This window comes from Gymnoscopelus braueri (genome assembly GCF_963280865.1).
Source record: "Gymnoscopelus braueri genome assembly, chromosome: 11".
Classification (NCBI taxonomy): Eukaryota; Metazoa; Chordata; class Actinopteri; order Myctophiformes; family Myctophidae; genus Gymnoscopelus; species Gymnoscopelus braueri.
In genome coordinates, this window is record NC_137613.1 from 38,953,773 (window position 1) to 38,980,196 (window position 26,424).

General features: G+C 42.7%; 1 protein-coding gene across 4 annotated transcripts in view; it reads right to left on the bottom strand.

Moving 5' to 3' along the window:
* LOC308095376 (focal adhesion kinase 1-like) overlaps positions 1–26,424 on the bottom strand; it is an 83,422-nt gene that overhangs the window by 44,276 nt on the left and 12,722 nt on the right. For 3 of the 4 annotated variants that reach the window (XM_080442431.1, XM_080442430.1, XM_080442428.1), the window contains exons 2-8: positions 18,846–18,872; positions 10,382–10,626; positions 7,384–7,550; positions 5,055–5,142; positions 4,438–4,517; positions 3,651–3,713; positions 1,181–1,235 (exon numbers count right to left, since the gene is read on the bottom strand). In XM_080442431.1, coding sequence (XP_080298557.1) covers positions 1,181–1,235; positions 3,651–3,713; positions 4,438–4,517; positions 5,055–5,142; positions 7,384–7,550; positions 10,382–10,585 — 657 coding nt within the window. In that variant the 5' untranslated portion in view covers positions 10,586–10,626; positions 18,846–18,872. The remainder of the gene's footprint in view (positions 1–1,180; positions 1,236–3,650; positions 3,714–4,437; positions 4,518–5,054; positions 5,143–7,383; positions 7,551–10,381; positions 10,627–18,845; positions 18,873–26,424) is intronic. The other variant, XM_080442429.1, reaches the window with a different exon arrangement.

Consider the following 26,424-nt stretch of genomic DNA (forward strand, 5'->3'; position numbering starts at 1 on the left):
CACACACACACACACACACACACACACACACACACACACACACACACACACACACACACACACAGAGCGAGAGAGAGTCTGGCTAGGCAGAGCATCTGTCAGCCCGCCTGCTGACACCAAGACCTTTTCAGATCACTGAGCATCTCATTCACACACACACACACACACACACACACACACACACACACATGTGCACACAAGCAAACACACACAAACACACACGTGCCATAAATGCATCACTGTCACAGACACCATTGGTCAATCAGACACGCTCACCCATAATGACACATCCACCCACACACACACACACTTTAGAACAGACACACGGAGCCATGGACCAATTAGGATTCTCCAACTACAGTTGGATGTAAAACAGTAAACAGGCAGTTTAAATCCTTATCCAAAGACAACAGCTTAATTTACCTTCCTCTCTGTTCTGTTCTATATTATTCTCTCTTATAAGCTATTCTCATACAATGGGCTGATGGTCACTTTATTTCATTACTTGGCTTCAGTTTCCACCCCTCATTGGTTCTACAGAGAATGCAGTATGTTAACTCGTTGGTAAGTACACCATATTGAATAAGCTCAACATAACCCAGACATGGGGTGGTCTATCCCAGTCTGCTATTTAGCATATTAGAAAAATGTTCTCCTTTCAAACGACACAGGGTCCAGTTTTCCTCCATGACCCAGGGAAAGTTCAGCCGCCAACACTAACCACTTATGAAAGCAGCGCTCGCACAGATGAACGCATTCACATCTGTGAACTGCTCAGCAGAGCCACTGTCAGTGAGCTACAGTGCTTCAACAGGGGTTGCAAGTACTTTGCTCAGGAGTGCTTTGGCAGTGCAATTATTGAGGGAGGGAAGACCATCTGATTACAAGTCTGCTTTTCTCTCTTTCTGAATGACTCGATTAGATGCCAGGTTTACGGTCCGATGCCGGCCACGTTTTTGGAGAGTCATAGACCACTAATTACCGATGTTTTGACCAATATTCTGTAAAAAAAAATATATATATATATATATATATAACTTTTTTTTTGTAACACGTTGGCTGCATAAATGCAAATACTTATGTCATAAAAAAAAGTCAAATAATGGCCAATGTATTGGCCAAACCGATATATTGGTCGGATGTTTTGTCTCTGTATCACTCTAAAATACATTGTTCTCACCTTGACTGAGTCCAACAGGTTTTTCGGAAAGAAACGCCTCAACCCAACATCTTTCCTGGAAGAGAGAGAGGACACGGGGGGAGTAAAAGGGAGGTCAGTGTTTACAACAGCATAATGATGGAGAAGTATGTTAATTGTTCAAACATCGCACTATCTCAAGTCAGAAGAAAGACGCACGCACGCACACACACACACACACACACACACACACACACACACACACACACACACACACACACACACACACACACACACACACACACACACACACACACACACACACACACACACACACACACACACACACACACACACACACACACACACACACACACACACACACACACACCTGTCTGTATCTAATCAGAGCACAGCATTTTCTTCCCCTTCTGACAATGCATTGACTGGAGAGAGAGCAGCAGATAAGAGAGACAGAGAGAGATGCAAGCCCCTTTTATACAGATAAAATAAATGCCGTAATATTGCTATAAAGAAGATCTGCCATTACGCTGGCTTTGCTTTTTTTACACAGAATCAATCAAAACTGGCGTACTACTGCACCTACGCGTACTTTTACACTGGTCCGGATTCAGAGGCGTGACGTGTAACTAACAGTCTCAGAGTTGTTAACATAGCCTACACATTTATTTGACAAAATACAGACTTGACAGTAGTCAGGTCGCATTCTGAAAACAGATGCGCTGAAGCCGGTCAGGCGGTAGCGATTGAAATAATTTAAAAATGTGGGTGGGTGGGGATAAAAGAAAGTCAGGCCTGTGTGTGTCTGTGTGTGTGATAAGAAAATAGTTCACCGCCTATAGATTTCAAGTCATCTTTTCCAGGGGGTAGAAAGAGGGACTAGCAGAATGCTATAAGAGGATGCTAGTTATAGACTCCCTCCTCCCTGGACAAAAGATGCGTAGACCGGCAGAATGAAAGAGAGAGGGTAGAGAGAGAGATAGAAGGGCCCCATGGGTCCCAGCTTACATCATCAATCCTCTCAGTCTCAATGACAGTCCTGGTTCAAATGGTATTCAAAAACACTGTTGATTTGGTTTTAACCTTGCGTTACAATACGAGTGTTTACATCAGATACACTCACACAGAGATAGTGTTGTGTTCAAAATGAATTTTCTAATCACAGAATACCATACTAAACAGATGTTGAATTGGCACTGAATATATACTGTATGCCTTTGTGACACTGTCATTTTCCTTCTTACATAAACTACAGAGCTAAAACAAGCCATAAAAGCGGGCTAACATGCAAATATGATTTTTTCTGCACCTGTACCATTATGTCTTTTAAAGCAACAACCATCATACTAAGCACTAGCTGTAGAGGATTGGTAAAACACAAGACACAGTGCTTTGAAAGTCTATAAGCCTCCAACAATGCACTCTCTTCCCCCACTCTTTGTATAAAATATGCATGACACACCATAATGTTCCATTCAACAGAGAGAGAGAGAGAGAGAGAGAGAGAGAGAGAGAGAGATAGAGAAAGACATGACACACCATCATGTTCAATTCAACAGACAGACACAGGGAGAGAGAGAGGTAGAGAGTGGTAGAGAAACAGAGGGTCTCCAGAGTAATTGGAGAGCTCGTTAGGGTGATGGACAGAGTGAGAGCCCCAGTGGGTTACGGCAGCTCATTAACATCGGACCTCATTAGAGGAAACCTTGTTAGGCCTCATCACAAATATGCTCCTCCGACATTAAAATGGGGAGCAGATAGTGGCTCGGACAAGACCCCAAACCGCAAGCTCACAAAGGTCATTCCCATTCAAAACCATATCTAGAAGGCATCGTTTGGATGAAGTTTATTTTTTTCTCAGCACATCTTTTCTGTCAACTCAGTACTGTACTAAGTTGCTTCATTAAAATATATAATAGGTTTTCTAAACACAATTTCCATTTCAAAACATCTAACTCCTTTTTAAAATCGTATTTCTTTTGGAATACGAAGCTATGGTTAGTGTTAATATGCTCTGTATGCAGGCAGGACTGAGTGATGACAACTTTGACAGGTACAGGTGTGCCAAATGACAGCGGGTCTACTGCGGCACGATATGGTCGTGGGACCATGAAATAAAATCCCAAACATTTTTGGAAATGTAAATCTAAAGCTAACAAAGCAAAATCTCTACACAAGTCCACATTTTTGCACAAGTACGTATTCACACTCTGCTGGGGTACAATACTAAAAAGAGAGAGAGAGAGAGATAGGAATGGAAGCAATACTGTGAGCTTGTGATGGTGACTCGTAGCCATGGAGGCGGTATACTAATGGTTAAATATACTACACATGAAGGTATACAAAGTAAGTACAGCGCACAGTGTAGTACACTAACGGTACAGCAGACATTTTAGTATACTAATGGCAAGTACACATGGAGGTGGTATACTGTACGATAAGGACAACAGACAGTGTAGTATATACAGGTAAGTAGTGTAGTATTACTCACTCCAGTAGTTCATAGTTTGATTTCTTGTCCAGCGCGTTTCCTCTCATCTCTCTGAAGAACCTCCTGGAATCACACCAGACCTGGGATCAATGTGGTGTAGAGGACACCAGGAGAATACTCTATTTCCCCCTGAGGGTGAAGCCTTAACCACTTAACCCATTAAGACCTGGAACGATCTGTGTCATTTTATGATTTATTTGGCTATTTAAAGATATACAAGCTCAGCTTGTAGATCTGCTATTTTTGAAAAATCGTGACAATTTGTGCAAAACTTTGAATATTATATATATTTTTCACTCAACTCAAATCCTTGCTTCTGGGGGTCCCTTGACATGAAAAAGTTTGAGAACTACTGATATAGAAACATACGTTTTTCAGAAAACTGTTAGGATTTAGAAGACATTTTGTAGAATCGGCCTCAGGCCTTAATGGGTTAAACCCTCTACACCAAGTGAAACGGACCAGAGTTGTTGATTTTTTTGGTGTAGAGTGTATAGTTGCAACTGATTGATTGATTTATTGAATAATTTATTAGCCAGAAATGTAAAGTATTCAGTCAATCAATCAGTTGCAACTAAACATGGTATGCTGTTTCTTTTCACTTTTCACTCTACACCAAATCTCGTCGCCAAAAATTGCAGACAAGCTCACAACGCATCGCGTTGAGACGTGTTGTGAGCTTGTAGATCTGCTAATTTTTTGGCGAACGTTCCCCCCAGAATAAGGATGCTGGGGTTCAAGTGGTTAAAGCAGGATGATGCAGTCGGTGTTGTTTTGTGTGCCCTACCTGATCTCCAGACATCCCAGTTTGAGAGCTACATCCTGTTCCACCTGTTCCCCGATCTCTGTCATATAGTCATTCCTCACCTGGGACACACACACACAATTTTTTTTTATTATTTGTTAATCATATTCATTCAATGCATGCTACTATTCATTGCTGCACCTCACATATACTGTATATCTAAAACTGCTACTATATCTGCATATATTTATTTCACTCTACTCATATCAGGAGTATTTCAAAACCTGATCTGTGATCCTTGCTCTTCCTTTCTATCTCTACTTTTTTGATTGATTGAGCAGTTTATTGAAAATGAATTTAAAATAATGAATACACAAGAAAGCCTGTTGGCTTGTTTCCATCGTGGTCCTTTTGGGGAAGGGGGGCTAAATCACTAACCTTGTAAAAGTAGTCACGGAAATATTTGGGTGCTACATTACTTCTAATCCTGTGGACTAAACACATTTTAAATTGAGATACTCTCTCCTCCTCTTCTTTCCCTTACCAGAAAACCACAAATGATGGGAGTTTGGATGAAAAATAATTTCAACCCATTCATTTACACCTGTGAACCTGTGATGTGACAATAAAGTTGAAGCTGAGGTGGAGTTGAAGCGTACCTGCTGATAATAGTAGTTGAGCGTAGGTTTGTCCTCAGTAAACTGCTGTACGAAGCCCTTTGGAAGATAGCGGATCCTCAACTCATACCTACATGAAGACATAAAACACATGGTACACTGATTATATAGACCGGATCATGGACTCAACCAACACCGAAAGGTCTCACAAATTATTATATGGACAGATTCTCTGTTTACAGGACAGAGTTGCTGGGAAGAAAGCCATCTTCCGCATGTTAATGTGATCAACACTATAGATTAGAATTATGGTGAAAGCTTACGGATATGCAAGAGCAAAATTGTCTTTCAGCAACTTAGACGAGAGATGAGAGAGAGAGAGGGAGAGAAAGAAAGAATGAGGGACTCAGAGAGAGAGAGAGAGAGAGGGAGAGAAAGAATGAGGGACTCAGAGAGAGAGAGAGAGAGAGAGAGAGAGAGAGAGAATGAGGGAGACAGAGAGAGTTGTTGACTCAGTCAAACAAAGCAGGCATCTGGTTCTCTCTTTTTATGTCCACAGTCCAAAAGGTCTCCACCACACAATGGCATTAACACCACAGCCACCATGGTAAAAGCATTATATACCCAAGCATTAACATCTAAACTACCTAACCAACATGGTACAAATGTAATTCAGCCACACCATACAAAAGCTATAGCCTCAAGTTTACACACAATAGCCCCAGCAGCTGGTAGCCCAGAGGCTAGAGTTGTGTAGCTGGCTATGATCTACTAGGCTTTGACCAAATTCAGAACAACAATTGAGTCAGTCCATGTAAATGGAGAAAATTGGTCTGATAATTGTTCTCCAATGTTTCACCACAGCATTCTGACCTGGAAAAATATACAGATGTGGTATTTCTTTTTGACATAATAATGACAAGAACACAATGCAACCAGCTGAATCGTGTCTCACTATTTAGGCTAAAGATGGCTTGTTTACTAAATAAAAAGCTGTCGTGGTACTAGACCATCAACACTTGTGTGTAATCAGCATCAGAAATCTTACAGTGTGTAGTCTGGCAGGCAGCAGACCATATAAAGACAACCCATAAAACATGAATGAAACAGCTGGAGCAATATAAAAGCACAGCCATAGACCCGGCTGGGTCTAAAGCAATGGTTCTCAATGGGCGGATCATGACCCATAAGTAGGCCCAGGTGACATTCGCACAGACCAAAAACAACATAGATCTACAATACAGAATGGTCACTTCAGTTGTTGAAAAACAATCCATTACTTTGCTCTGTCACAGTCACAACAGACGGCATGTTTCATTAGTTGCCCCTTTTTTTTACCACAAACAAGGAAACAAGGGAAATGAGATTTGAACGATTTGACAACACAACATCTTGCCTCTAGAATGTGTTTGAAGTGTGTGGGTGGAGAGGTGGGTCCTTGCCCCTCAGCTAGTTGGCATGCATGCCACATTAGGCGATCTAATAATGATCGCCTATGGTTCAATTCCTTTGGTGCATGTGATTATTTCTCTCTACTCTCTCTGCTGTTAAACAGATATGGCCTTCAAAATAAATAATCATGAGTAACACAGAATTTGGTTTACACTATAGCCAACACTTTTTTTGGTCATTAAACACATTAAAGCTGCAATCCAGAAGATGTATGTCCTTCCCGGCATTCGAAGCCAAGTCTCCCGTGCAGGAGCCAGTGAGCTAGGAAGAAATGCCAGCTTGTGCTTTGAGCTTCAGGCAATACCACTTGTCAACCACTACTAATTTAGTGTTCCTACCCGAACACACAATTTCTCGGTGGAAGAGCAGGGAGACCACCTCCTACTTCTGATGCAATTTCAAAAGAAAATTGATATTATCGTCAAACGTATTGTGATATTTTGTCCATATCGCCCAAGCCTATCTCCAACCACTGCCAGGTATAGATATATTGTATTACATACTGTGCAATACAGACTGGTCAAAATAACGTTTGATTCACCAGCTTTAAACACATTTGTCACACAAACTATCTATCTACAGTAAACACAGTAAACTATATTATCCATATTGATTGGATGTAAAGACAATTATGTATAGAGAACATTTTGAGGCATTAATAAGATTTAGATTGGGATTTTGATTGGTTACTGAGATTAAATGTCAATAAAAGGTGTTCAGTTTAGAAGCATGTTGTAAAAGTAAAAAATATTACACACACACACACACACACACACACACACACACACACACACACACACACACACACACACACACACACACACACACACACACACACACACACACACACACACACACACACACACACACACACACACACACACACACACACACACACACACACACACACACATCTCACCTCCACTCCTCCTGTGGGCGTGTCTGTTCATATTTCTCTCTGACGTGGGACACTCCCATATCTGGATGGAGCCAGTGTTGGTCTCCTGATTCGCTGTTGCTAAGACGCAGGCCAAAACAGGAAGTCCAGCGCACTTTGTGGATGTCCAGAATCTTCTGGATGATTCCCTGGAGAAACAGAGGAGTCATTCACGTTATCAACAAACCTGACAGTCAGTCTTACGTCATCGTGCTAATGTGTGTGTGTCTGGCACTCTCTGCACCAGGTCAACCACAACATGGATGTGTGTGTGTGTGTGTGTGTGTGTGTGTGTGTGTGTGTGTGTGTGTGTGTGTGTGTGTGTGTGTGTGTGTGTGTGTGTGTGTGTGTGTGTGTGTGTGTGTGTGTGTGTGTGTGTGTGTGTGTGTGTGTGTGTGTGTGTGTGTGTGTGTGCGTGCGTGTGTGCGTGCGTGCGTGCGTGCGTGCGTGTCTTCAAGCAAACTAAGCCAAAACAAGCTGGCAGACTTCACATACAACACACACACACATACAAATTCACTGATGCTTACGGAGCCATCTCAGCCATGTGTGTTGTTGTGTGAAAGCCTAGGGTGCCTGACCTACATACTGAGAGGAGAGGAAAGGAAAGGAAAGGAAAGGAAAGGAAAGGAAAGGAAAGGAAAGGAAAGGAAAGGAAAGGAAAGGAAGCCTGAATGACATGACAGAACACACGCACACAAACACACAGATACAGGAACACTCACACACACACACACACACGGGATATCCTGCAGGTCTATGTATCTGCTGGTACACTATTCTCTTTGTGTGGAGCGGTCTATAATGGAGCAGACAGCTACGACCTTGGACCTTTAAAACCAACAAGTTATAGCTGAACACCCGCATCCACATTATGACTCACCACCACCACAGCACATGAAAAACAACACCTACATCACATTCCATTCCTCCCTAAACAGCCTGAGTGGTAAGTGCTGTAACATTAGTAATGGAGTAGATAGAGGATCATACTGTATTATGTGCTAATAGAGATGCTCATAGATAATAACATTGAAAGTCTAGTTTATCTACAGCTCACTGGACGTCAAGCTCACAATACCTTTCAGTGGTGGCAATGGACTGGACTAGAGCTACAGATGCTAGTTACCTTTTAGCCACTTTCAACCTGGTGTCTCTATCTTCGGCACGTCATTATATGCATATATATATTATATATGTTGTTATACAGTATAACAACATATATTTTAATCAATTTGTTTTTAAGTCATTAAGACCTGAGGCCGCGTCTAAAAAAAATCTAAATCCTAACAATCTTTCGGAAAAAAATATAAAAAAATATGTTTTACGATTTTTCAAAAATAGCAGATCTACAAGCTCATAGCGCGGCACTCACTAAAGTGACACAGATGCGTTCCAGGTCTTAATGGGTTAAATGGAAAAAAATGCAAATCTACAAGCACACACTGGCCCTCATTTATCAACGCAGCGTATAAACCGGCTTATATTTTTCCATATATTCGGCGTACACCAACGTCAAAGTCACATTTATCAACGGATCCTACACAGCCAATCCTGGCGTACATCAGGTCGGAGCTTTGATAAATCTCACGTCTGAAAACGAGCGTCATTTAAATAACACGCCCTTAAATATTCTCAAAACGCCCCGATTTTACGACATGAAGAAGAATCAGAATACGACCAAAGACATCAAAAGCCAATAAGAAAGAGTTTCCCCCGATCGCCTCGCCTCGCTGCCTGTCAAGTCTCACACACACACACACACACACGCACACGCACACGCCTCACCTCTCTCTCTCTCTCTCTCTCTCTCTCTCTCACTCACACACACACACACACACACACACACACGCCCAACTGTGTCTCTTTCATGTAATCCGTAGCGGTACAATCTTTGTCACTTAGGCTTGTAGCCTACATGAATGACATATTATGATACCAATCACATCGCCATGAATGGAATACGTTTGTATATTAATTTATTTAACCCATACCGAGCAGTGCACAAGCAGTCATGTAGGATATTCCCCGTGAGACTCGGACGGGCGACAGTCATTCCGCGGCAGTGATTCCGCCACGTTAATAAGAGATTGGAGCGTCGGGTTTATATCGTTAACCCAGCCAGGTTGTAGACTTCGTAACTCTCTATGACATAACTCCATAACATAGGACAAGTTACTGTAAGTTTGTACACCTCACTGTCCATGAAAAGATCGTCGGCAGTCCCGACCGCGGGACTCCCGAGTCCCGACGCAAAAGCGCTCGTATATTTTGAAAATAGCAGATCTACAAGCTCACAACGCGTCGCGATGCGACCCGTTTTTGAGCTTGCAGATCTGCTATTTTAAAATAGCCAATGCAACTGAATGACTGTTAAAGCAGTTTGTTTAAATTACTTTATAAAATGTTATATTTTCACAGGGATTAATTATTAGTGTGTAGATATACATTTAGGAGTGGATTATGTGTCCAGATGCCTGTCAGACAGTCAGACAATGCTGCTCCGCAGGTCTAGAATGGAATAAACGGGCGCAGCCAACGTCAACAACTGGTCTCGACCAGACGTGAGATCTCAGTGTACGGTAGGATGAAGCCCACGTCAGGATATATTGATAAATGCCGAAAGGTGCGGTGATCTCGCTCTACGCCCATTATTTGGGCTGCACCGCGTTGATAAATGAGGGCCACTGAGTCGCATCACTATTCCCTTAGTACGACAAAGTATAGTAGGACTCTAATATACTTTCCTATAGTTTCCTATATTAGGAAACTCACTGAAGCAGTTTTCATCTCAACCTCTATTCATACTATATATTTAGTTGACCAGAGTCAACCCCCAGGGCTCTATAATAGGCCCCATCCTGTTTTTGCTTTACACTAAATACCGTTGCCAAAAATACCGATGCAATACATTAATACATGCACAATTCACTGTGTGTGTGTGTGTGTGTGCGTGTGTGTGTGAGTGGTCATTGTTTACCCTAACGTCCGTGGCGTCTCCATATCGGATGTTGGACGACCAGCTGCTCTGTTCCGTGTTGGACTCAAAGTGGTGGAGCACTTTGAGGACCCTGTCCACGGAGCCGCCGATGGTTCGGTCCGACACGCCCGCACTTAACCGGGACTTGGCGGCGCCCGCCAGGAGGGCGTGGTTCAGGTTGGGTTCCAGGTACGCCGTCGCCATGGTTTTCCCTGCTGATACCGCCGCTAGGTGTCTGTCATATTCTGGGATGGAGAGAGAGAGAGGAGGAGAAATCAGATTCTACAAATGCCTTCTAAAAAAACAGTAGTTACTCACACTTTCAAGATTTTTCCAAAAATGTTCAAAAATAGCAGATGTACAAGCTCGCAGCACGGCACAAAGTGACGCGCTGTGAGCTTGCATATCTGCTATTTTTTAATGGCCAACGCAAAAATCTAAAATTACACGGATGCTTTCCTGGTTTTAATGGGTTAAAAGGGGAATCCGCCTCTTCAGTTTGCATTTAACCGATATACACAAAAATCATTTAATTTAAATTGGAGAGTGTATTAAGGGTGAACAAATGTATCCGTAAGGGTCCATTTGGTTTTCATTTCGGTTAAATCAAACCTCATGATTATTGTAGTGTGATTATATTGTGTAAATTCACAACAATATTTCAGAGCAGCAAATATAAGAGAGAACAGTTCATCCCTGATCCTTCATTTGCGATGGTACATTGATGGACAGCTAGTAGTTTATTACCTACAAGATAATACCAAGTACACGATCAAATCCCCAGTGTTAATCTATCGCCGAGAGTGTACAAAATGTGCTTACAGATGTAACCAAAATGGACCCTTATCGATTACATTCATTTTATACACTCTCTGAGTTAAATTAGCCCTAGGGGATTTTACTTTGTAAGTTATTATCATGGTTCGCCAGCCTCACAATCAGCCTCTAGACACAATAAATATATACAGGCATACAACACACACAGACCTCTACACTAGCAGCATGGTGAGTTTGAATCTGTCTTTGCCACATTTTCTCTCTCGTGTGTGTGTGTGTGTGTGTGTGTGTGTGTGTGTGTGTGTGTGTGTGTGTGTGTGTGTGTGTGTGTGTGTGTGTGTGTGTGTGTGTGTGTGTGTGTGTGTGTGTGTGTGTGTAAGAGAGAGAATCACCACAGGAACAATGTACCTCTAACAGACATACTTCCTGAAGGAGTCTTGTCATTCCCACATTTCCTGGATCATGGAAGTAGCCTCATCTGGTTACAGCTAAGATTACATGCCATACTCCTCTGTGTGTGTGTGTGTGTGTGTGTGTGTGTGTGTGTGTGTGTGTGTGTGTGTGTGTGTGTGTGTGTGTGTGTGTGTGTGCAGGGGCAGTTTATATGGACTTTTGTACTATACTTGTAATAAAGCCAATAACGTGCTTTGTGAATAACGATCGAAACTTAGTGAATCTTTAAGTTTGTCAGATCAATTATGTTGTTAAGTTTTTCTCAGTGACTGACAAACAAGGCAACACAAACATGCCATTCTTTCAACTGTGTGAATTAGGCATTTGCAAACAAACAAAAAATTTAACTGAATATAAAATGCCAAATTTTTGTGACCTTTGTGCTTGGGGTAAATGTACTTGAGTCCTGTGTGTGTGTGTGTGTGTGTGTGTGTGTGTGTGTGTGTGTGTGTGTGTGTGTGTGTGTGTGTGTGTGTGTGTGTGTGTGTGTGTGTGTGTGTGTGTGTGTGTGTGTGTGTGTGTGAAAAGATAGATAGATTATTTTCATTCTCTCCTCCTCTCCCCTCCCTCCCTCCCTCTCCTCCATCCATTAGAAGGAAAGCTAATATGTCATCTCAGGTAATTACACCTGTAAGAAAAGGAAATCTGACAGACTGACACACACACGCCCTTTTCTATGCAACTATTGGTTTGGCAATATACCATACAGCAGCCATACCAACTCAGTTCCCATGGAGTCAAATGTCACATGTGCATGTGTGTGTGTGCGTGTGTGTGTGCGTCAGAAACATCCCATACCTCTTTCCCAACACAAGGGGAAGGGGCTGCAGCCACTGGCCACCATGGAAATGCATGTCTGTCTGTCTCTCTGTCTGTCCGGGTCGTCGAGGACAGAAAGACAGCCAGAGGGCTCACACCCTCGCATCACGCACGATTTCTCTCACTCGCACAGTAGCGCTGGCATACACGCATCATAACCACATGCACACCCCGGCATAGCTAAATACACATACAGCTCCAATCACAAACAGTCTAACGCACGAACACACACAAAGTCATCAGGGCACGCTTCATTGTCACGAACGACCGCCTATAGCTTCAATAGCGGACAGCAGAGTAACCAAAACAAAACCCAACAAAGATCTGATTGAATCTAGTGTCTGTTGCTGCGTTCAGTTGTGACAAACGGTGTGCAAAGTCTTGAGATGCTGCAGGAAACACTTGCTAGTGGAGACAGAGAGACTTGACACGAAAACGTTTTGACTGCCAACTCGGACTGAAGTGAAAGACCTAAGTTGAATACAAATTTGACCGCTGACCACGAAAGCCAGATAAGTCAACACTTCCCCATGATGAATGTTTGCGTGACACTGCCCTTGATGTCTTAATGTTTTTTGCAATCCACTGCAGCGAAAAATGGAGATCCTCAGAGATAATGAACTAATTATTTCCTATAATCCACAGAATTTCCTGTACTTTCTCAGCTGTCATTCTACCCATGGAGAAACATGCAGTCTTTAAATGTCCGTCAATGTCCGTGAATCTCAGTGGAGCCGATTTGACTGCTCGACCTCAACCTGCACACCACCAGTGATAATCCACAGTCAAGTCAAAGTTCCACTCAAGTAGGTCCAATTGCAACACCCAGTTAGACAGCAATTAGATCAGAGAGACAATCTAAGCGAGAAATACAGATGCAGATTCAGTCAGGGAGAGAGAGAAAGAGATGGCATCAATTACTCTACCCAGTGAACAAGAACCAGAGAGAGAAGGCTAGAGAGAAGCCAGTCAGAAAATTAGCTACTTCACTGGGAAAGACCGAGAAGGGAGCGCGAGAGGAACAACCAGACAACTAACAACACAGAGAAAGACAGGGAGGGCTATGCACAGGGACAGAGAGAGAGGGAGCAATTGTTTCAGATTGAATGGGAGGAAGGGAGAACAGGATCGTCAACCAGAGGAGAAGAGCAGAGAATCATAGGAGAGAGAGAGAGGGGGAGAGGGAGGGAGGGAGGGAGCAGGAGGGTGGAGTTAGATTTTATTAATATGCTAATCTGCTCCACAAGAGCTCCTCCCACTGTTGCTTATTAGACAGACCTCAGAACAGCCCTCATATTACGCCAGCACTGACACCATCAGAACTAACTAACTTCTAGGAGAGAAGAGATCACGGCACAATAGCATTCTTCCATTCCCTCTATGCCAACGTAGTCATTACCAGAGTCGTGCCAAGCATGTCAACTCGCAGCTACTGTCACAACCGTGCCAAGCACTCCACTGTCGAGATCTTTATCAAGCTCTTTTCACACATTCTTACCCCTCTTCAACCTGCTCTCGGGGACAACATTTTGATTGACGGCTCTAATATAGCGCCGGAGGGGCCGCACTGGGGGCCGGTCTCCACGGTAACCAGTATACAATGTTCCGTCAGCAGTACCGATCTGATTCAAAGAGGCCAGATGACCCCGAGAAGAGCAAGTGTGTGTGCTGATAAAAAATCTATTTGTTTCAACACTGCTACCATGTTTGTATAACATCTACTCTACTGTGTTTACAAGCCGCTGCTGTACTTCTGTAGACCATGGCTCACACTCGACGGCAGCACAATGTGTTTCCCCCCCCCCCCCCCCCCCCCAACATGTACCGACTCATAGATCTGTCCCCCACGTTTCCTTTTTTTAATCAGAGGGAGAACTCATTAGGAACTGAGCTCAGATTACCATCTCATGTAGGGGTGCAACATTCAATCAAACTAACTGATTTAAATGATTATTTTAAAAAATACATTTATGGGAAAAAGTATTTTTTCTTCATCTAAAAACACAGTTGTACAACAGAGTATAAAATAGGCCTTAAGCGGTTAATCAGACTAATGGATTTTGGCGATTAGCGCATCAATTCGTTGATCTATTTAACGTTTCTCGATTATTCATTAATCACAAAAATAAGAAGAAGAACATAATTGATAGTTGCAGCCCTAGTCTCATGTGGTCTTTAAAAAGGGACATTATCATAATTATTACTAGGCTTTTATTGCCTTTATTGATAGTCCACAGTGAAGATTGACAGGAAACAAGGAGAGTGTCTGGGAGTGACATGCAGCAAAGGTCCGTTGCCGGGCATCGAACCCGGGACTCGCTGTCAGACATCAGAGCTTATGGTATGTGGTATGCACCTTAACCACTCAGCTAACCACTCCCCAACAAGGGGGATTAATCTAGTCGTCCCTCCCTCCCTCCCTCCCTCCCTCATCCTGTCGATGAGGTGGGGGTTGTGAGGTGTGGTGTGTGTTATGATGACATTGCACTATTTTTCTCATTTCTTTTTTTTTGCGATATGTATTGCACTCGCAATATTAGAAAAAAGAAAGTTACATAATTTCTCCAGATGCTATGCAGCTTTCTTTCTTTTCTTGCCAGTCAGGGAATATGAAGGGCAATAAAAAAAAAGTGAACAATTGTAAAATATTTGGTTCCAGGGACCTCCAGAAGCAAAGATTTGAGTTCAAAACTTTCGCTTTAAAAATATAATACTCAAAGATTTGCACACGATTTTAAAAAAATAGCAGATCTACAAGAAAAAGGTAACCTGCGAGTATTATGGGTCTTACCCAAATGCCAAAAAGGTGAAACATTAAATGATCAATTTAATGTGTCTTCTATACAAACAATGCCTTTTTACAGTCTGTGTCTGTGCTTGGTGTGACAATATCACAGCATCATCATGTTCCGTTTAACATTATCATATTATCTTTAGTATCACAATCCAAATCATGAGAATAACTTTAACCTATGGAGTGCAGAGTGTTTGTGAAGACATTATGGAGACTTGATCCAAAGCAGGGAAAGGAGAGGACATGGCAAGTTTTAATACTCACTCGCTAGTCTGCTGCTTATTTAAGGGAGTCTGCAGACAATGCACTGTATTATTTGTCTTATATCAGCCTGGAGAAAAAATAAAGAGATATTTCACTTTCAAATAAAGTAAACATTAAAAAAATATATAAAAAATGTATGAAATAAGTTATGGAAAAATCACGGCCCCTTCACGCATTAGATGGACATTCTAATGCATGAGGGGGCTGTGATTAAAATTTTCTGTATTTTTTGAATGTTTACTTTATTTGAAAGTGAAATATCCCTTTAAATCTGTGGTTTTCCCTTCAATATCCTATATACAATTGAGAGATCGTCTCTCTTCCGGTGGTGCGACTGAAGGCACATTTTTAATCATTTGTTTCGGCGAAATAAGGACAATAACATCTCACATGTCACTACAACACCAGTCATAACGTGCGCAATTCATTCACGCAGTTATTCGTCCACTTTTCATTGCTCAACACACATTTGCCCCCTCACACCATAATTAAATCCGTCCAACACAAAATTCCCCACACATTACCGACACACCGGAAGGTGAGACCTTTTAGGTGCCTCAAAGACGTTGCCAGGTTGCGCGAGAGTAATACGCAATCCGCTCCGTCAATTTTCCTCCGGACGACAAAAGGCCAGCAACAAGCCACCAGGTTGATGCCAAAAACACCACAGATGGGGACAGACACGCTGGATCTATATAAATAACATACCTATGCCTATGGACCTTTCAATATATTCTACATATACATGTTATATATTATTAAACGCACTTTCTCTAACCAATTTACACCCACTTCACGCTTACAACTCCTGGACATGGCAACGTCGCTCATCGTTCTGTGATTGACAGCAAAAGTTGGCCAATCAGGTGGCGAGTGAAAAAAGACAAACGGCAGCCATTGTTGGTTGTGCGAGTCAGGGTGCGAGTGCCTTCACTTCTTATTTTCGCTTATTAAACGCTCTCAAACTTCTTCTTTGAGGCAAGGAATTCACTTATAACATATCGTTTGGATAGAATTCAGTTGTTTCACTTCATATGTGTGGTCATGACAGAGCCTATTATTTTTTTTTAATTCAGAGAACCGGCAGGGTCGAACAGTCACACGCATGTATCCGAATAAGTCAACCTATTTTGCCAATAGCCATCTCAAAAGTCCCGCTGCGTCATGGCTGTCCCCCCCGCCCCACCCCCACCACACACACACACACACACACACACACACACACACGCACACACACAGGGAGAGAGAGGGAGGGTGGGAGAGAGAGAATAGTCAGCCAAACAGCGAGAGATAATTTTCGCTGACGGACAGACACAGACAGAGAGACAGAGAGGGAGAGAGAGAGAGAGAGGAAGAGAGGAAGGGAGGGAAAGACAAAATAAGCGAGCCCTCGCTTATTTTTGCGCGGACGTAATTTGTTTGTCATTGTGGTGAATGTTTGCTGCTGATGTTTGTTGTGTGAAGCTTAATGTCAGAGTGTTTGTGTTGGAGCGCCTCAGTGCGGCTGCTGAGTTCATGTGCAACATCTTGCATGCGTGGCTGTGTTCACAGTTTTCCTTCGCCGTGTCTGTAGGTCACGGCCTGGAGACCCCAGGGTCTCTCTCCAGGGACCCCTAAGGGGGGGGGGGGGGTGGGGGGGGATCCTCTGGCTTTTTTTTTTTTTTTTTTATTTTTTTATTCCATGATTTTGTACCCAAAACGACATTTTCTTTGGCGGGGTTAGGGGGGGGGTACTAGAATTCTGCCCGCGTAGCGGGCAGAACTTCTAGTATGATACAATCGGCAATTAAAACAAGACTAAAATGTATCTCTCTAGCAGCTCTCCCTTAGTCACTTCAAAGTCACGTGCAAACACACGTCACACGTATTCAGTTGCTTTTTCTGAATCAATTCCACAATACTTTAAATTATTGTGATTGGAAGTCGCTGTGTGTATACAGAACCTACCGGCAACACCAATAAAAAGAAGTCACTAAATCAGACAAACTTATGTAATTTACCAGAAGGACTGGTACAGTAATGAAAAATGTTTATCTTGCTCATTTGCTATCAAGAGGATGAGCCCAATTTAAATCCTTACATGTGACTACACGCCATGTACGCGCCAATGTCCCAGAACGCGCCATGTACGCGCCCTGACCCAGAATCAATGTTCAACATTGTACGTGTGTGTGTGTCTGCTCAGTGTTCATACATGTATGCACATGGTGTGTGTGGTGTGTGTGTGTGTGTGTGTGTGTGCGTGCGTGTGCACGTCCGTCCGCGCTCATATGTGTATGCGTCCGTACTCATGTATGCGTATGGTGTGTGTGGTGTGTTATCCAGATGCCAGCTGTCCTTAATCAAGTGGACATTTATATGGCTCAACACATCAGAATGAGCTGAATAGATCTCAATGAGTTACTACACGTGAGTTACTACACACACACACACACACACACACACACACACACACACACACACACACACACACACACACACACACACACACACACACACACACACACACACACACACACACACACACACACACACACACACACACACACACACACACACACACACACACACACACACACACACACACATCTGACTGGTATCTTATTTGCCAGGCACAGCCTCATTAAACCACAAAATCAAAAATGTGTGCGTCCGTTTCTATTTGTGTGTGGGTTGGGGGGGGGGGATTCTGCCTATGTGTACTTCCTATACAACATGTCCCCTCAATCTCGGGCTCTAGCCATTGTCATGAAAATTTGGTGGGAGTCGACTGTCGAGATTTTAGGCACATACACACGTGTGTGCATGTGTGTGCATGTGTCTGCATGTGTGTGCATGTGTCTGCATGTGTGTGTGTGTGTGTGTGTGTGTGTGTGTGTGTGTGTGTGTGTGTGTGTGTGTGTGTGTGTGTGTGTGTGTGTGTGTGAGTGAGTGAGTGAGTGTGAGTGTGTGTGTGTGTGTGTGTGTGTACGCACGTGTTGTGTGTAGGCTATTGAAAGCCCTTTGTCAGAAGGCCGGATGTGGTTGTGAATGGGAAGAGCTCTATTGGGACTGAGCCAAGAGTCAGTCAGTCTCACTTGTCACTAAGAATTTATAGCCCAGTGTAGCCAGTAAAGGACATTAACACCACCATCTGACAGATGCAGGTACTACCTGAGAATCCATGACAATTACTACACTGGACCCTCACTAATAACCAAAACAATTTTTGTATGTCTTATTTGGCCACAGACCCCCATCTGAAAACGTTTTAGGATTTGTGTTCAAAACACTTTCAAGAAAAAATCTGCAAAAAATTGCAGATGTACAGATACTTCCCTGAATGCCCCTTTAATGATACGAAGGCCAGCCACTCACCTGTATAGTAGGCAATCCTGGAAATATCTAAAATGCAAACAAAGAGAGAGAGAAAGATATAGATATGAGTTCATCAGTGTAACTATAGAATGTTCCTATCATCTTCTGTTTCCTGGTACAGCAGCATGGCTTGTCCTTTCCTTAACATAGACAAATATACACAGTGTTCAATAGTCTGGTGGTCCCACAGTGCCCCTCGAGCAGAATTTTTGACTAATTCTAACATTAACATCCATTAGCATAACACTGTTGATGGGCAGAGAAACCTCTTATAGCCATGTTTTAACTTTATACATTCTTTGGAGAAAATCGAATGTGAAAATATATTTACATTATATTTTCAAACATAGTTTGTACAGCCTATATTTGTGAAAACACAGTTATGGAATATAAAGGCCAATTGGAATAGTATCCTATATCTTTGTTTCCAGTGTGGGATGATAGGTAGGTATCACATTTGGATATTAAATAACTATATAGAGTGGAAATAAAAGCTGACAGCCAACATCTCCAGCATGCTTTCCGTTTGCTGGTTGAGATATGAGGTAATACTGTTATAGGCTAGTCTGTTCCCTGCCAATTACATCATTAAACACTGGACTAAGTCCTGTATAGCATTGGTTCTGAAAGTGGGGTCCAGGGACCCCCAGGGGTCCTTGAGGGGGTTCCAGAAAATTTGATAATACAATTTAACCCCTTTATCCATATTTTATACATTGGCTATTCAAAAATAGCAGGTATACAAGCTCACAGCACTTAAACTTTTGAACATTTTCAAAAAATCTTGAAAGTGTTTGATTTTTTGGAAAAACTTGCATTGCTGCATTTCTTAACAGAAATCTTCTCTTCTGGGGGTCCCTGGCGCGAAACGTTTGCAGATGGGGGTCAGCGGCCAAATATATATCAATTTGGGGGTCCATGACATAGCTGTAGTGTATACTGTAGCTCCCCATCTCCCACAGGAAGCGTATGGGAGAGCCCTTTTAGAAACCCTAGACCCTATGACAACAGCACAGATGAATTATGATATATGACTTCCCCCTGATAGGGTAGCAGATAGGAAGAGGTCAACAAGCTAAGTGCCTAAGTGCCTTAGGCACGCTGGTGTGTACGCACACATGTACACACATAGTGGCAAATTACACACGTGCGTGCCGCGCGCACACAAACACACAGTCACACACACAACAGAGGTCAAGGGGATGAGTGCCTTTCACACTCTGTGGCACAGGCACACACACGCCAACACACACACACACACACACACGGCCTGATGAGGGCAGGGTCAGCCTGTCACTGAAGATAATGATGTCATGTTCATCAGAAAACCACACACACCTCCACCACACAGGAAATGCCATCGAGGTGACACATGTGTGTCTGTAATCCAGTCCAGTACTGACAGACGTCTGTGTAATACGACGCCTGCATAATGCACTCTCTAGTAAACATGCATGTGTGCATATACTAAAGCCTGAGTTATACTTATTTCTGCACGGGTGTCGGCGCAACGAAAATAGCCGATCTACAAGCTCACAACACGCCGCACTGCGAAGGGGCCACATATTTCACTTCAGCTCATGTGCATGGGTAGCCTTGGATCAAGACTATCCCAGATGTATTTGATCTAGTCTGACTTTTGCTTTCGCATTTATAATAGTCTAGTCACTGGACATCCACATGCAAAGCATGTACTTCTCCGTAGTCCGTACAAAAAACATATAAAGTGCTGACCCTGTAGCCCCGGATGGTAACTCGACATTCGGAAGCTGTGTGCACTGTATTAGTCCGTATTTTTCAATAGATGTGCTAAGGAGAACTCCTTAGCATGTGTCAGTCACACACACACACAACTGTAAACTTGGATTGTGAACAAAAACTTAAAAATGTTCCTCTTTTGAAATTAACTCAAAGCGTATATCACTTTGAGTTCAACGATCATTCATTTATCATGATAATTTATCTCCAGGCTGAAATAGTATTATCATAATAAATTGATCTTTTATGTCATGCTAAGTGTCTAAAATGACCAGCACTAAAGTGACCCGGTGCAAGAAATGATGATGGTGATTGGTGATAGGGTCAACGTAATGACATTTAGATGGAGACACAGGCCACACACACCATCTGTCACTGAGCTACTAAGAGACTACCAAAAAACTTTACTGTCTCCGTCTGTCTGTCCTATTTACTTAACAAATCAATTCATCCATCCATCCATCAGCCTCTGTCTGTTTTCTAAGAGTTTAGTAATGAGTTCCTGGGGTTCCATTCTTCAGTCATTGTAAAAAAGGACAAAGGTGATGGTTACCCCAGGCTTTACAACAATGTGTGTTTACATAGCCTATCAAGAAAAAGGTACATACAGGATTTAACTTTTATTATTGCAAGACTGACAAATGTATTGTTCATCCGTTTCTTTTTCTTTTAATAATTGTATGTAAAATTGCTTGAAGATTGATTGAATACAGTATTTTATTGATGAATCTTTTAAAGCACAGCATGGATGATACACAAAAAAGCCAAAGGCTTGTTTCCATCATGGTCCATTAAACATTCAACACTCAAACAACTAGACAATACCACAGTGCAACAGACACGCCGACATACTACTGTAGGTCAGGCTTACTATTAGGTTATTATTAAAGGACAACTTCACCCATTTGCAACCTATATTTATATAATTGGTCGTCACTAATGCTTATCATAATATATGATAAGCATATATCAGTGACATCATCGTTAGGCAGGTAGATTTTTATTTGTATTAACACGAGAGCAATGGCTTCTATTTCAGCATGCTAACTTTCTAGGAATAGAACGCCAGCGGTTTCTATTAGCTTGGATTCCCCATCGATGATGTCACTGGTAGGCAGGTTTCTGAACTGTCCACAGCCCTCCTCTGAGACACAGAGTGAGTAGACAGAAATGGTGCCATATTATCATGAGCATTAGTGAGGACCAATTATATGAGGAAAGGGTTGAAAATGGGTGAAGTGCTCCTTTAAGTATGAGGCGAACACCCACTAGAGTGTCAGTAGTAGATCGATGCTAATTGCTAGCCAGCCAGCCAAACTGGCTACATGACCCATATGTCAGAGGGGCATGGTCTCTCTGTGTTTCTCCCTCTCTCTCTTGCCCTCATACACACACATACACACGTCTGTCGACTGGCAGGGGCCCCAAAACACCTGCTCCTCAACCTGGCTCCTCATGTACAAACTCACGAGGAGAGGAGATGAGGAGAGGAGAGGATGAGAGGAGAGGGGAAGAGAGAAGAGAAGAGGGGAAGAGGAGAAGAGAAGAGAAGAGAAGAGGGGAAGAGAGGAGAGGAAACTAGAAGAGGAGAGGAAAGGAGACTAGGAGAGGAGAGGAGATTGGAGGAGAGGAGGGGAAGAGAGGAGAGGAGAGGAAGAGATGAGAGGAGAGGAAGAGAGGAGAGGAGATTGGAGGAGAGGAGGGGAAGAGAGGAGAGGAGATTGGAGGAGAGGAGGGGAAGAGAGGAGAGGAGGGGAAGAGAGGAGAAGAGAGGAAGAGAGGAGAGGAGAGGAAGAGAGGAGAGGAGAGAATCAAACCAATACCACCAACCAGCACACAGCTTTGCAGACAGACAGAAACTCACTCACAGGAGTCTCCATGTCTGTATACGGTGTATAATTGTGCCTTAACCACCACAAGTCTGCGATCATAAGTTAGAACAACAAAGAGTGTGTGTGTGTGTGTGTGTGTGTGTGTGTGTGTGTGTGTGTGTGTGTGTGTGTGTGTGTGTGTGTGTGTGTGTGTGTGTGTGTGTGTGTGTGTGTGTGTGTGTGTACGCAGGCATGTACAGTACGTGTTCTATGATGGTGACTACTACTATTGACCTCTGATCAGTGTTTATTCAAAATGAATCATGTAATTTAAAAAAAGAAGAAGACAAAACAAAATAGGCTGTGTCCACTAGAGAAAAAGCACTGGCATAGTGTCAAGTTGATACATTAGCATTTTTTATGGACAATGTCTGGCTATACTGACAAAATACCCAAAATAGGGACGCCAAGCTCAAAGTGGTTAAATTGTTCCATGATGTTTGTTACATGACCAAAACTGCCTTTCTCTGGTCCTGCCTCTGCTTCACTCCTATTGGATGGAAGGGTTCTGAAGTGAGTTACATTAACGAGCACTGCATGTATGTTGAAAATTGTTTAAACTTGAGAACAGGTCAGTGGTAGCAGGTGCTAAAATGAGGTCCGGTCCCCACTCCCTGTTGGTCATGAGCGCCGAAAACGATAGTCTCGCCTAGCCAGACGACAACAGAACTCGACCTCTGATACATCTAGGGAAATCTAAATTCAATGTATGGGCTTGAACGGCGGAAAACTCTACCTTCGCAATATGAAGGACTGCCCTGACCCTCTTTGGATTGGTTCAATGATGCTGTTATTTTTGGGCGGTGAAACCACCCCTATATGTGAGGTTTGGATATTTGCACACCAAATCCTGCGCTGTGATTGGCCACAAATGTACCCCCCCTAACCCTGCACCGTGATTGGCCAATCACAGTCTATTCAGGACTGTGATTGGCTAGGGAAACATGACACATGTGCATAGCCCTATATAAGAAACCATAACTTTAAAAAAAAACATACATTTGTTTTTTTTAAGTTATGGTTTCTTCCCTCACTTCTTCCCTCACTTCTTCCATCACTTCTTCCATCACTGTGATGACCACTGTGACCACACCGCCCACTTCACACTGGGTGTGATTTTTTTATTTTACGAATGGTTTCCCCCCAGTTTTAGCGCATTATTTGAATAGATGAAAGAATAGACGTCACCAGACGTATCAGTAGGCAGAGTAGGCAGAGATCTCTGATCGTCTGTCTACACGAGACTACCTTTCCATGGGAAATGAATGACGAAACACGAATGACACAAAAGGCAAGACCTAAGAGTCTAAAAGCCCTGCTAGCAGCCCTAGAGACTGTCCTGCTCCTGACACCTTACGGTTGGCGCAAGAGGAAATACGCCATGGGGGTCATCAAATTCAATATGGTTCAACCTGCAATCCGGATTCCACTAGCTAGCATGAATATGCTCAGCTAATTTCATGTTAAATTGGCAATCCCATCAACTTTTGCGATATAATATATTGCTAAAAGTGCTTGAAAGTGAACGTTTTGGCCTAATGGTGGCAATAGAAGAAAGGCAATGTGTTCCCTATAATCAGTACGGGCCATTCTGTGAAGAATGGAGGTGCACAGCAAAGTTCATGGCAATACAGCCAGTAGTTGGAGATTATTTGTAACCAAATTGGCGGACGGATTAACAGACATCACCATCCTTAGAGCCCAGCCTTTAGCAGGAACAAAGTTACAGAAGGTGTGATTGATCCGCTACTATTGATATGAAAGCCCAGAGTTTCCTTGAGGAGATGAATTAGTAATGAGTGTGTGTGTAAGATCAAACTACAGTAACTTTACTTGCCCAAAGCCTGAAGCAAGGCTCCTTGAATCAGATCAATCTCATTTTTCAAAAGGAATACTACTCAGTTTGAGGAGAGGAGAGGAGAGAATTTGTGTCCCCAGGGATAGTTGTCAGCCGTTCTGCTTTGCTGATTTGTAGCTAATGGTTAACTTTATATCCAAGCAAGCGTGTGTGCACGTGTGAGTGTGTGAGTGTGTGTGTGTGTGTGTGTGTGTGTGTGTGTGTGTGTGTGTGTGTGTGTGTGTGTGAGAGAGACCGAGACCCTTGGGACAAAGGGGTGTTACTAGAGCATGCAGTGCAACATCACTCTCTCTCTCTCTCTCACACACACACACACACACACACACACACACAGAAGTACCTTGGCTTGAACACCTGTCTCACACAAACACATGTCTCACACAAACACATTGATGAACACAAAAACACAAGCATGCATACTGGCGTACAGACAAGCACACACATATAATGCATGTATGAACAAAAACACAGACACATGTGCCTAGTCTACAAGCATCAAAACTACATTATTCACAGCCAAATAAACACATCAGAAAAATACACACAAACATCGTCGCTGTCGGGTGGTAACCTTGTATGTCCAGAACCTTTTTGGTTCTAATTTCTTAAACATGAAGAAAATTGTGAAAGTAGCCTCGTTGTGAGCTCGTAGATCTGCTATTTTCTCTACTTTTGTGCGACGCTTTTGTATGAAGTAGGGCATTGATTTACGATATGAGGTTTCTGCCCGACAGCGACGATGTACTGTACGTTTCTTTGCACACAGATGACACTGATGCCAGATGCCTGCAAAAAAAAATAAGGTCAGACAAATGCATGAGTGCTCGATTGCTCACACATATTTCACGCACGCATAAATGGGAAACATGTACAGACAAACTTACTGAAGTGGTTCAGGTGTAGTTGTAATGTGGAGGCTTATTGGAGCAGCATGCATGTTAATGTACTGTAACTGTAGTATGCTAAACACATACTATGTATAATTCAACATACAGGAAAAATGGATTAGCAGGGCTCTAGCTGGGGACTCTGAACTGCAGTGACACAGGTTGTCTTTTTTAAAACTGGGAAAGCAAATGTGTCATTTTAGATTTATATCTATATATCTATATCTATATAGCAACATAGGTTTTTCAGAAAACTCTTTAGTAGAACTCTTTAGATTTAGTAGAACAGAGGTTTAGACGATATAGCAGATATACAAGCTCACAGCACATCACTTCGTGCCAAGCTGCAAGCTTGTACATCTGCTATTTTTTTAGATTTATTTTTTTAAGAGTTTGAAAGATTTTGTATAATTTTGAATGTTTTTTACACAAATCTTCTCTTCTGGGGGTCCGCGGCCAAATACATATTAGGGGTCCTTGACATGAAAAGGTTTGAGAAGTACCAATTTAGAGGGCATTTGTAGAATCAGCCTCACGTCTTAATGGGTTAAACCAGGACAACTTGCGCATCCCTGCACACTCATATATTCAGTTTCACACACACACACACACACACACACACACACACACACACACACACACACACACACACACACACACACACACACACACACACACACACACACACACACACACACACACACACACACACACACACACACACACACACACACACACACACACACACACACACACACACTTTAAGGACTGCAATGGAAGTAAGCTAGAAATTGCGTTTTTATCATTTTGTTAATGGTGGGGCCTTAATGGTGGGGCCTATGTGTGCATTTGTACATACCTCAATAAAGATGTCAAAGTCAAACTTACAAGACAATGAAGATTGTCCACACTAGGATATTCCACACTACCTGAAATAAACTGCCAGTGCTTACAGCATTTCTTCCCACAGATCTTCAGCTACTGTAAAAGATAACTGAGCAGTAAATATATAGGGCCTTCTACCGGTGAAGTGAAGCAGAATGTGGGCCTAGTGGGGTCGGCTATATCAGGATAAACTAACATGTACTGTAAGATGAAGAGAGCCTATTCTGTCATGGGGATTGAACCTGTGGCCTTCCCGTTGCACAAAGGTCTTTCCGACACCCTGTCACCTCCTGCAGAGGGTTCAGAACTGTGTCTGGTCG